Source organism: Necator americanus, chromosome X (genome assembly GCF_031761385.1).
Source record: "Necator americanus strain Aroian chromosome X, whole genome shotgun sequence".
NCBI classification, from domain to species: domain Eukaryota; kingdom Metazoa; phylum Nematoda; class Chromadorea; order Rhabditida; family Ancylostomatidae; genus Necator; species Necator americanus.
In genome coordinates, this window is record NC_087376.1 from 27,521,256 (window position 1) to 27,532,555 (window position 11,300).

General features: G+C 36.0%; 1 protein-coding gene across 1 annotated transcript; it reads left to right on the forward strand.

The window, feature by feature from the left end:
• Nucleotides 1–4,569: 4,569 nt before the first annotated feature.
• On the forward strand, nucleotides 4,570–5,086 carry RB195_025695 (uncharacterized protein; the record flags this gene model as incomplete). Its single annotated transcript, XM_013450252.2, has 3 exons — nucleotides 4,570–4,597; nucleotides 4,752–4,883; nucleotides 4,989–5,086. 3 exons carry the CDS (start codon nucleotides 4,570–4,572, stop codon nucleotides 5,084–5,086), a joined length of 258 nt encoding a protein of 85 aa, XP_013305706.2.
• Between the last annotated feature and the right edge of the window lie 6,214 nt (nucleotides 5,087–11,300).

The following is an 11,300-nucleotide window of genomic DNA, read 5'->3' on the forward strand; positions in this document are numbered from 1 at the left end:
AATTAACCAAACACTATGTCTGCTATTAGACTAAAAGCAACATTACTCGATTATTATTCGTAGAGTTGGCGTAGCAAACAAATTATCTGTTCAAAAATTTTTAGATTAAGTTAAGAATTATACAAATTATTAAATTAAATTGATTATTTAGTTTAAGATAATAAATTAATGGGTATATAACGAAAATTTATTCCAGAAGGCAGCTAATCGCTTTTTCTTCTCATTGACGTTGTTAACGGTTCTTAGGAGATAAAATTGATAAAGAAGTTCAGAATAATCTTTGATCTTTGTCATAGAATGTTGGCGAAGACGTTAAATCATTTGCGTATGGTTGTAAAAGATTATGTTGTAGTGGAATTTCCCCATTGTATGATGGCAGGATTGATCGATTTCACAGTTTCCTTCTTTTCATTTTAGAAACTACATCATTTCATCATTTTGTGTTCAACATGTTTTTGATTCACATATTACGTGGAAGGAAAGTGAAAACAATTATGTAGGGCTTCAGCATTCCACTTGATTGCGGCAATTTTTGTCTAATTGTGGCTACAGCGGAAAGAGACGACGTCCCTCGAAAAGAAGGATTCCTTTCGAAGGATTTCCTTCACTTTTGACAATCAACAAACCTCTGTGCACTTCTTGCTGTCTTCCTCTAGGTTAAAAATGTTCTATTAACTAAAAGTGACTTCTTCCAAAAGTTATTGGTCACGAATATAACCTAAGGCGGTGTACTACTTTATTTTTCTTTTAGTTAAAATTGGTTTCGCATCTACTTTCCGCAAATCGAGGAACTTTTCTATCATTAAACATGGGAAAAAATGAGGTCCGTTGTATTCCCATTTGATCCTAGTTCACGTTGGCCCGTAGTTTTCTCATTTCACGGGAATCCTCTAAAGAGAGAGCGTTGCAGAACGAAAATGTCTCTAGGGATTTGCTTTCTATAAACTTTTGTGAAATTGTTGTGCACTTTGAAACAAATCAATGCAAACTTCAAAGCATTCAGATTCTCAGGGTTACCATAATTTTTATTCTTACCATGTCTACATCTTGCATCTGTTTTCATTTCTACTTTTTATCTAATCTTTTTTCTTCTTTTTATCTAACTAAATAATATCAGCTGAGTTGCACTTATATACCGATCCTAAAATTGATATAAGAGTAGTGTTTGAAGTGAAAATAATCCATTGGGATGGAGGCGAATGATCCGGAACGTTTTGACAATAAAGAAACACAAAGATAGAAATACTTGTGCTTGAACTCGTGAAGAAAAAGGCTGACTTCTAGAATATGGAATCCTATGGAATGGAATCCTATGGAATATCTATGTATGCTGTCCGACGACTATTCTAGACAGGCTAGAATAGTCGTCGGACAGCATACATAGATATTCCATAGGAAATTATCCATTTTCAATGTTTGTACCAAATAGGATCAGGAGTGATTTTGTTTGTTCCTGTGTGGTGGCAGACTAAAATCCGGAATAGTGCATATGGAAAACTGCATCAGTTATGCATGAAAATCGGAGTCAAACGGTCCTCTGCTGTCTGCATGGTTGTGTTTTGGTTTTACCTGATGTTTAGCTATTTTATGTATCTATCTATCTAGAGTAATACTCATGTAAAAAGCAACTATCTGAGTGTCATCTGATTTCGTATAACTTAGCTTCACTCTTGCTTTTCTCAGATGATCTCGGTTTCAGCACAACATTAAAAATCTCTGAAAATCAATATTATCCTGACATCAATAGCTGAGAAGTGAGGATCTCGTTTCAAACCATTATTCCACGAATCTGAGGTGGTGTGGATTTCAGGTGGAGTATTTGTACACGGGATAGTAGATTATGGAGAGGGGTGTGATTCCGTCCATTTCTTCTTCTCTTCTTCTTCTTCTTTCTCCTCTTCTTCTTCTTTTCTTCTCGCCGCAAAAACGATGCGCGCGTGCACAAGGTTGGCGCGCTCCAATCGAACTCCATGTGGAAAATATTGCGCCGGAACGCTCGAAGCCGTATCTTCCGGGCCGTTTCCTACGGCAATTAGGAAGAAATGGACGGAATCACTCTTCTCTCAATAATCTACGACCCCGTATACGAATACTCCACCGGAAATCGACTCCAGATTCGTGGGGTGATGCCTTTATATCAATCTCGATTTTCTGTTCTTCTATTTTCGAAGCCGAGTATTGAATGAACTAGCTGACAATGGAATTCATGAAGATAATTGTTTTCTGGGTTTCATTCAGAGAGAGTAAAAAAAAACGTAGATTTTATTCAAAACGTGGACAATCGTTGAGTGTAAATCTTTTCTTGTTTGTACAAGAAATACATAAGTCAGATCCTTGTCTTCTTTCATTTTTGAATGTCTTCATCTTTTCAGTGATTGTACAAGGAGTTTTCTTCTATCGTTGGTGATATTTCTATGTGGGTTATGTTTGCTACATCGCTTCCTGTGTCCATATGTTTCTTTTTCTATTAGGAATTGTAGTGTTTCCAGTGCTCCCGTTTTTTCATGTTGTTGTGAGAAGAAAAATGCGTCGTCCAAAGGTGCAACAAACTTTCGTTTCTACTTCTTTTTTTGTGATGTGTTAGATGAGATCCTGAACATGTCTTGTGGCTTTTGTACTTCTAAGCACCGAAAAAGTGAGTAAGGGAAAGGAAGCTTCCCACGACGTCAAGTGAGCGGATTGGTGCAACAAGGCGGTGAGGCGATAAGATAGAAAGATTAGGTGTGATGGACTCCACTCCATTTTTCAGCTTTCTGGGCTTGAGTTGATGCACCTGAACCAGAAAACAGTAGGATTGGATGGCGCGCACCCGTCCGGCACGCATAGGCTTGTTGACACCAAAAACCAGTGTAGCAAATTCCACGAAGTCATGTAGGTTAGCAGGTACCAGAAAGTAGAAAAGGTAGGGCGGGTCCTACGATGTCATAGTGCGCCAACACAAAAAAAATCAATAAAATGAAGCAATCGAAGCATGGAATTGCCCAAATGTATTACTCATGGGTCCACTCCTCTACATATACGTTACAGTCATAACGCTTGCCAGATGATTTCCTCGGAAATTATTCACACTTATGCAGACGGCCGGCCCAGTAGTGTGCTCTGACGTAAGATCCTTATCTTTATCACATGATCATAACTTTCATCATACTGACAAAGGTGTTATTTACCATGATGCTGAATATGTTGTTCTACGACATCATTCTATGTTAACTGTTGGGGACAAAGACGAGAAAAGCTTAAACGTTTTAAAGGTATGGAAGAAAGAAATATCATGCTCTAAAATAACGGACTTATACTATCGTTTTTCGAAAACCATCCTGACGAATCGCAGGCGGAGCTGGGCGCAACGGTTGCGCATTGCAAAAGAAGCCTTCGTAAGAAACAGTTCCGTGGTCGTCCGTTTACACTGATACAGGGAGAGGTAAACGGAATCACCCTCTTCCCCACAATCACCCGTTATAGGCATTACCCCGAAATCACCCGTTATAGGCATTACCCCCCTGAAACCCATTCCACCCCGATTCGTGGAATGATACCTTTAACTCAAGTCGGGAAAAAATTTACGAGATCTGAATTTTTATTCCTGATTTTAGAACCTTTAATGGTTTCCCACTTAAAGCCAACTTATTGCGAAAACGAAGATGCTGGAGTTTCCGTGGGCAAATATACGCTTCTGAGTGTGATTACGAATATGACGTGATTCCGCTCCACTCTCCCTAATCGTACTGAAAACGGCGAAAGGAACGGCGTTCGTTTCTACCCTTTCCTTTGTTCCTCTCACTACCACTGGTTCTACTTTAATAGTCTGTTGAGAAGACCTCATTGATTTTCGACCGCTCGCAGGTGGAAGCGATGCATGCATATTGGATGTGTTCTAACGCACCTCATACATATGTAGGAACAAATTCCACTTCCGGGCCATTTTTAAGGACTTAGATTCCCAATGTATATGTTGAGAATCATGCAAAGTGCTATACAACTTTTTTTCTTTTTTTGTGATGGATGGCTCAGAATAAAGATGAAGATAGGAAATCACTATATGAGAAGACTAAACGAATGGGTTTCTATTACTTCACGACTTTAATTGTTTTAAAACTTGAAAAATCCCCATGAAAGCGGAAAGGAATGTTTTCCGGTTTCTTTCTTCTCTTAAGTTTTGAACTGTTTCGCATACTTTTAGAATATACAACATATTTAAATCTACAAGCCATTTTGAAATAAGTCTAACTTCCAGTTATGCAAGTGTGCAATCTTTTGGAAAGTGAACGATTTCCAGTAACAAATCCTATTGTCTCTGAATCTAAATCCATCATTTTTTCCATGTTTTATGATGACTTTCCCAATTTTTATGCTCCATCGTTTATTTAGAATTTCTTTATTTATGAAATCCGCCTTAGATTTCTAGCTACTCTACTAAGCCGTAAAATGGGAGGCAGAGCATCAAAGTGCACAGTAGATCTATTTTCCGAGCTACCGGTTAGAGCAATATTTTCAAAAATCGCTAAATCAGCATTTTTTCAGGCAGAAAGATCCCTCAAAGAATTCAACCGTTCACCTCAAACCTAAACGATGCCTCATCAATACATTTCACCCCTTCGTAAGTCGATTTTTCGATCCTTTCGTTTGATCGTCGGGGCACTATGCAGTGTGATAAACGAGTACACTTCATCAAAGATAATGTGTCGACTAGAAAAACCCAACGTTATCCTGGCCAAAGGCCATCAAACCACAATTGAGTGCTGTATTTACAGAGTTACGAAATAAAAATTGGTATGTTGCTTGGAATCGATCCAAAGATTCCGAACAACAATCATGGCCATCGATAAGTCTACTCGAAATGCTCCTATATGTGCTTGATAATCGCAAAGCAAATGAAGCAGCAAGTACGTTCATATTTGTAAACATTTTTCTTCACATATTTATCAAAATCCTCATTTCTATCCTATTCATCCCATCCATGGTTATTTATTGCAATTTTTTTTTTCAAGGAAATTTCCACATGCGTCAAGTAACGAAATCAAGAGATATGGCTCCTGTGGAACGGAAAACGAAAAAGGGACGATTGTCACTGGAAAACAGACGATGAATTAAACCGAGAGGAAACATGCCAAGAAATCTTTACAACTGTTTGTGCTGTAATTCTAAGTAGAGAAATAAATTGGATCCAGTATACGTTTGTGTGTACACATTTTTATCCAAATAATATATAATTGATAAATTTTGCAATATTTCAAAGCTAATCGTTTTTTTTTCTTGAGAAATCACTTCCATTCAGTAACATACAAGCTTAGAGACGTTTCTTAAGGAGTTTTCGTATTGGGATATACAAACAAGGAAAAAAAGGATTAGCTAACTCTACACCGATCAGTAGAAAGTCTATGTAACTCCATTGAAACATACCACGAGAATGCTGAACAATAAAGCTAAGAGCTGGAACATTTATTAAAATTAACATGTGCATTTACGCATTTCTTCTGGCTCAAACAATCCTATAAAATTAAAAAAAATTTTTTTTTTGAACTATCGAGCATGTTCTCCTTTCTTCTTCTTTTTTTGGTGGCACCACTGGTGTAGGTGAGTAAATGAACAGAAAAGTAAATAAATAATTTAAGAGATCTTCAACTACAATTTTCTTAGTATTTCAATGCCATATTTATTTATTTGTTGGTAGACATCACAGTAGTGCCACGTATAGTTACAAGCTTCTTCTCCATGCGCAAGTAGTAGCGATATCATTGGGTCCAAGTTTTTCTTGCTTGCTCTTTCCAGAAAGTGAAGACTGTACAACAGTGGATTCTGCCCTTCCACAAATTCAACATAACGAACAGGAAGTGCAACATCACATTTTCCATATTACTGAAGTGTAGTGATCACGGAATCCGAGACGTACCGACCCTAATTCACTTCAACGTAAATACACAACTTTTAATGCTTTGTAGGATTTCAAGGAAAACATCTGCTGAAGAAAATGTTTGGAATTTCTTGACTCTGCACTGGTCCTTACATAAAAAAATAATAATTGAGATACTTAGGATGATATTGTGTTCGGTTTAGAGAAAATTACGGCAGAATTTGTGACAAACAGCAAACTTGCGCATGATGATGTATACTTACTGTAAAAAATATGAACTTCAAAAGTTTTGTTAATTTTATTTCGACATCTGTTGAGTAGTTCAATGAGATACTGTAATCAGTACACCCTGATACTAATATCACTTTTTTAATTGAGTAGAAATTTGAACAGTTTTTTGCTCGACTACCAATATCGTTTCGCTACATAGTTGTAAATTTTGATCCCTAGTGCAAAAAAAAAAAAGAAAAAAAGAAACCAAAAAAATCCGGTACGGAAACTCTGACAATTTTTCTTAAAAAAAAATTAGCAATGTTAAGAGAGAAACACTTTCTTTCTGTACATTACATGACCCGTTACTGTACAAACCGGGTCATGTAATCGTGCAGTAGCTAGTAAGCGACCATCAACAAAAAAAAATTGAGGAGTGATCCCTGAATTGCTCAATATAGGGAGACGATTATTCATAAAACCGAAAATAAACAAAGTATAAAATGGTTGTTTTTAAAAACTCTTAAATTATCAGCTAAATAACGAACAGTTACTTTTTTACTTCATTCTCCCTTTTTCTTATTCTCTTTGAAAAAATGGAAAAAAGAAAAAAAAAAACAAAAGAAGGAAATACAGTTGTGTAATTGCTCTTTTTTTCTTCAAACGAACTGATTAGTGGGTTTTCAGTGACTTGTAACAGTATGTAATGATAATGTTCATATCGTTGAAACAATAAAATAAAACCAATTTTTTTTCATGAAGACAGCTGCATCCAGTTTAATGGCAACACACAAATTAATGTTATTAACTGCAGTAATAACTCATTTTCCCACCTCTAAAATGACTTCAGAGATTCATTACCTAAATAATATCTTTGATGTGAAACATATATTTACTTTCTTCTTGAAAGCTTCTTCATTCTCATATTATGGGGGAAGCCAGATTAGACTTTATTTAACGTGGCCATCCCGCGTAATATTTGAGGTTCTCTCTCCTTCACAATTTCTGGAATGGTTGCAGATGTAGAGTTAAAGGAATAATGCGATCTGGAAAAGAATAGAGCTACAATAGAACTTTGAGTTTTTTTCACCCATCAGGTAATTTTTCAGTAAGATATTTCGTTGTAAAAGATACATCTTCATTACGGTCACGATCTATATACAGATGAAAACCTGGGAAAAACTTAAAATCATAAGTACTAAAAAATTTTCTCCACAGAGATTCTGTTCCTTTCTCTTACAGTTATACCATATATGCATTTCTTTGTTTCAAAAGTATGGCTCAAATGAGCTTGCGGAAGAAAAAAACTGTAGCGTGTTCTATGAGTTCCAAGGAATTTCCCATCATTTCCTGATCCCTTGCCTCCTCGCAGGTGAAGCACGTACGATTTTCTTAATAAAAATCAGGCGAAAATAAGGAGAACGACAAGGAAGCTGTCACAGTCCAGGTCCCACGGTCATTCTACTCAAAACCGCCGGTAGAAGTGATTTTCGCGAAACATGACCGGAATGAGGTCGAAAATACGTTGCAGTATGTGGTAGGCTCCTTTCCAGCTGCCAAAGATTTTGACTATCTGTAAATAATAAACATTGAGATCTTATGAAAATAAGTGGGTTTCTATAGAAATTTTTGCAATATATTAGACTGTTACCTTCTTGTCATGAGCCAAGTAATTTTCCTAAAATTAGAGTGAATTCACACATTGCACACATTTAATAAAATCTGTGAAATTGTGAGATTATTTATTTATTAACAAATTTCTAATGCAATATATCGTACGATTAAATCAAATGACAATGGAGCATCTAATCAATTTCCTGAAACGCGAAAATATTGTATAAAGCTAGGATATGACCTTACATTGAATCCGGTATAACCTTATGAGCCCCGATATATGAAGCTCAAAGTTTAGTAAGAAAAAAATATTAACAACGTATCACAAAAAAAATAAATTTGCACATCACTAAGCACATGCACAATCGTATATAGAAATTTGCAAGAGCACAGAGCATGGGCTTTCACTCCAGAAATCATGGACATTAAACACATTATATATCCTGCATTATCGGAGTTTAAAAGATTTTAATCCGCACCACATTCACAGATCATGGTTACCAATTTACAAACAATAGCTCTAGCTTTAATTTCACTTTTCACTCTAATAAAACGACAATAAAAAAATGTATTTTTTTGACATGTCACTATATCTCTCTTTTAATATCTTCCAAATGTTATTGAATTCATCGTGAAAAATTCTAGAAGCTATCTTAGAAATGCCCATATTCAAAGTTAGAATACTGACTGGTTCCATGTATCTTTCATTCAAGCAGCACTGCTCGAGAAAAAAAAATATTTAAATTAGTTCTGTGCAGATAGAAATTTGAGGAATAGCAGCATATTCTCAGGAAGAGCGGTTGTAGGACCGTGAACGAAAAACTCACCTCATTCTTTTCTTATCGTTTCTTATTCTTATAGTAACATCTTCAGATTTGCTCATAAATTTCAAGGTCCTTCACTATTTTGGAATAAGTGGGAATTCAATCATTTACTTCTACTTTTGTTAACAAATCTCGTTTTATTGATGAAATATTTATTTTTGATCGATTATGGATGAGATTTCTGATGGATATTTTCAATAAATTTTCATTAAATAAATATCGTAGCCGTTATACTGTGCATTTACCTTTCACTGTTACGATCGATGAAAAGCTAACAAATCTTGCACATCGTCACTTAAATGATCATAGCTATAATACTATACATTTTCTAAGGTTAATATACACTTAATACGAAAATAGATATGTCAACGTGTTCTGAGTGGGTCCCCATGAGTTTGAATCCATTAAATACTGATGTCTCTAAAAGAAGAGAAAAAAAACCGTCTTTTCTTTTTTAGACGCATTAAAAAAGAGTACGTTACTTCCTGGAAAAATGAAGTTTTTAAATTGAACTCGACTACTGTCCCCTAACAAGAATTACCTATCCATTCAGTAGCTTGTAAAACTTTAAACAACAAAGATTTCCCATAATTGTCTACAAAAATCTCTTCATAAGTTGTGTTCCAGTAACTGTAACTATTGTGCTATTCCAAATTACGTGAGTAACTTTTATCAGTTAATTCTATGAATTCTATTTTCCAATTGTATCTACATTTTAAGAGTTACACATAGATCCATTCAAACAAAAAGTACATAGGAGGTTCACCTGAGAATTACGCTGCAAAAGCTGTTCTCAGACGTTTGCTTAGCAAGCATCGTCAGCAATTCTCACAAGGATTTTTTATCCAGCATTAGTTTTAGGAAATCGCTACACTGTACACGTACGTAGTTAACAATGAGGGTGTTCAACCGGATGAACGCGAGACGTCTTCTGGAAGGCACACGTTCCTTCGCTTCAAACGCATACCCTCTCCTCTATGCGAAGTACCAATCGATAATGCATCGCGCTCACTTAGCTTAAGGCGACGAACGTTAAATTTAACGTTAAGTTAACGAACATAAAATGTATTCATTAAGGATAAAAATTAAATTCTTCCATTCTCTTGTGTAATCGCAATTGAAATCTGCCACAATTTGTTACAGCATCACTAGTTTCGTCCTCGAAAAGAATCCAGAACACTCGTCGAGCTCCAAATATCTTTACCCCTGGAACTTTGAAAAAGAATAGCTCCAGAATTTATGTTTCAAGTTATATGAAACATTCGCTGCTAACCGCTCTGCTCTCATTTTTCAACATAGGCAAGGAAGATGAACGACGTGAGCATATTTTTCAGTTCCCAGGATATTGGCACCGATGATTTGAAACGTTATACCTTCCAGAAACTAGACTAGGGAACAATCCTTTAGATCAAATTTTTTTTTCTAAAACGAATACTTGGAACTGAGTAGGTGGACGTCACCAACTTTTTTTTGGCTGTTTTAATCTTTGTTTTTTTTCTTACAATTAGCCGAAATTAGTGGCATGTCGACCTATTTCTCCTACAGATTCATAATCCCTAATTTTTTTCGAGTGAATTGACTTAAACTATTTCACGGTGGATAAGGCTCATATTAAAGTAAAGGATAAAGTGTCTGTCGTTAATCAATCCGCTTGGGATGCGCCACCACGACACCACAATACAGAATAGTTTGAGGTTGGCGAACGGGTGCCTAACCTATAAAATGACTCGCGGAGGTTGAGCGCTGTATCAGGTCAATGTTTTCATCTTCTCAGACAAGTGTGGTCCCAATTTATCGAACCTGTAGAGAAGAAAGGCTTGGTGAGCACTAAGGCGGATTCGAACCTCCGAGCGTTCGTGCATACAGTTGAACCTTTTACCGAGTGCGCTACACCTATCCGCCAAGACTCAAATTAGTCCAACTAAATTAGATGAGAATGTAGCTTCGCTCCATTCTGGATCGTCAAAATTTCCAAAAAAATGAAATATAATAGAATCTTGTTTATGAACTACCCCTAAATATAAAAATCTCCTCATATCATTCGTATCGTTCTAAAATGCACCTGTAATTTGCAGCATTTTAAATTTGAATTGAAATCACAATAATCTTCTAGCTCAGCAAAAACTAAGAAATCTTAAAAAAAAAAATAAATAAAAGAACGACAAATCAGGAATACATCACACGTGACCATTTTGACCTCCGTCCTCCGTTTTTTGTTGACGCCTACTGATTTTATCTTATGTTTTTTTTTCATTATTTTTATTAATTTTCAATAATATTTCTAAATTTCAGCAGTAAATCTTCCGGATATTACAAAGTTACTGATTGATAATGTCATGTTTATGGCATGACCGCTCCCATATGAAACACCTCAAAGGTAGATAACGGTTGTATCTCAGCTTAGATCTGTCTTCTGAAGAGGAGACAACAATATATGAGATCCCGTCAGACACAAAAAGTGCATAGCAATATTTGAATTCCATCTTCACGATAAAGGAAAATTTCCACGGTGGCGCGGAGGCAAACTGCACAATTTTGATGTGGTGTTTTTGTGTTTTCATTTTCAGAATGACAATGTTTTGGTAAAACAAAAAAAGAGGAAAGAAAAGATCAGTTTGGGAGGTGAAGTGGTTTGTGAATGGAGATGGATGGTTAACGATATACGTCCGTGAGACTTATGTTTACTCGGGTGAACGCAACGCATCCAGTTCATTATGTGAGGCTTCTCTGTTCTACATATGCTCTCTACAACTTGTAATTTTTTGATCGACAACGCAACGCTTTCATAGAATTTGAGTGCT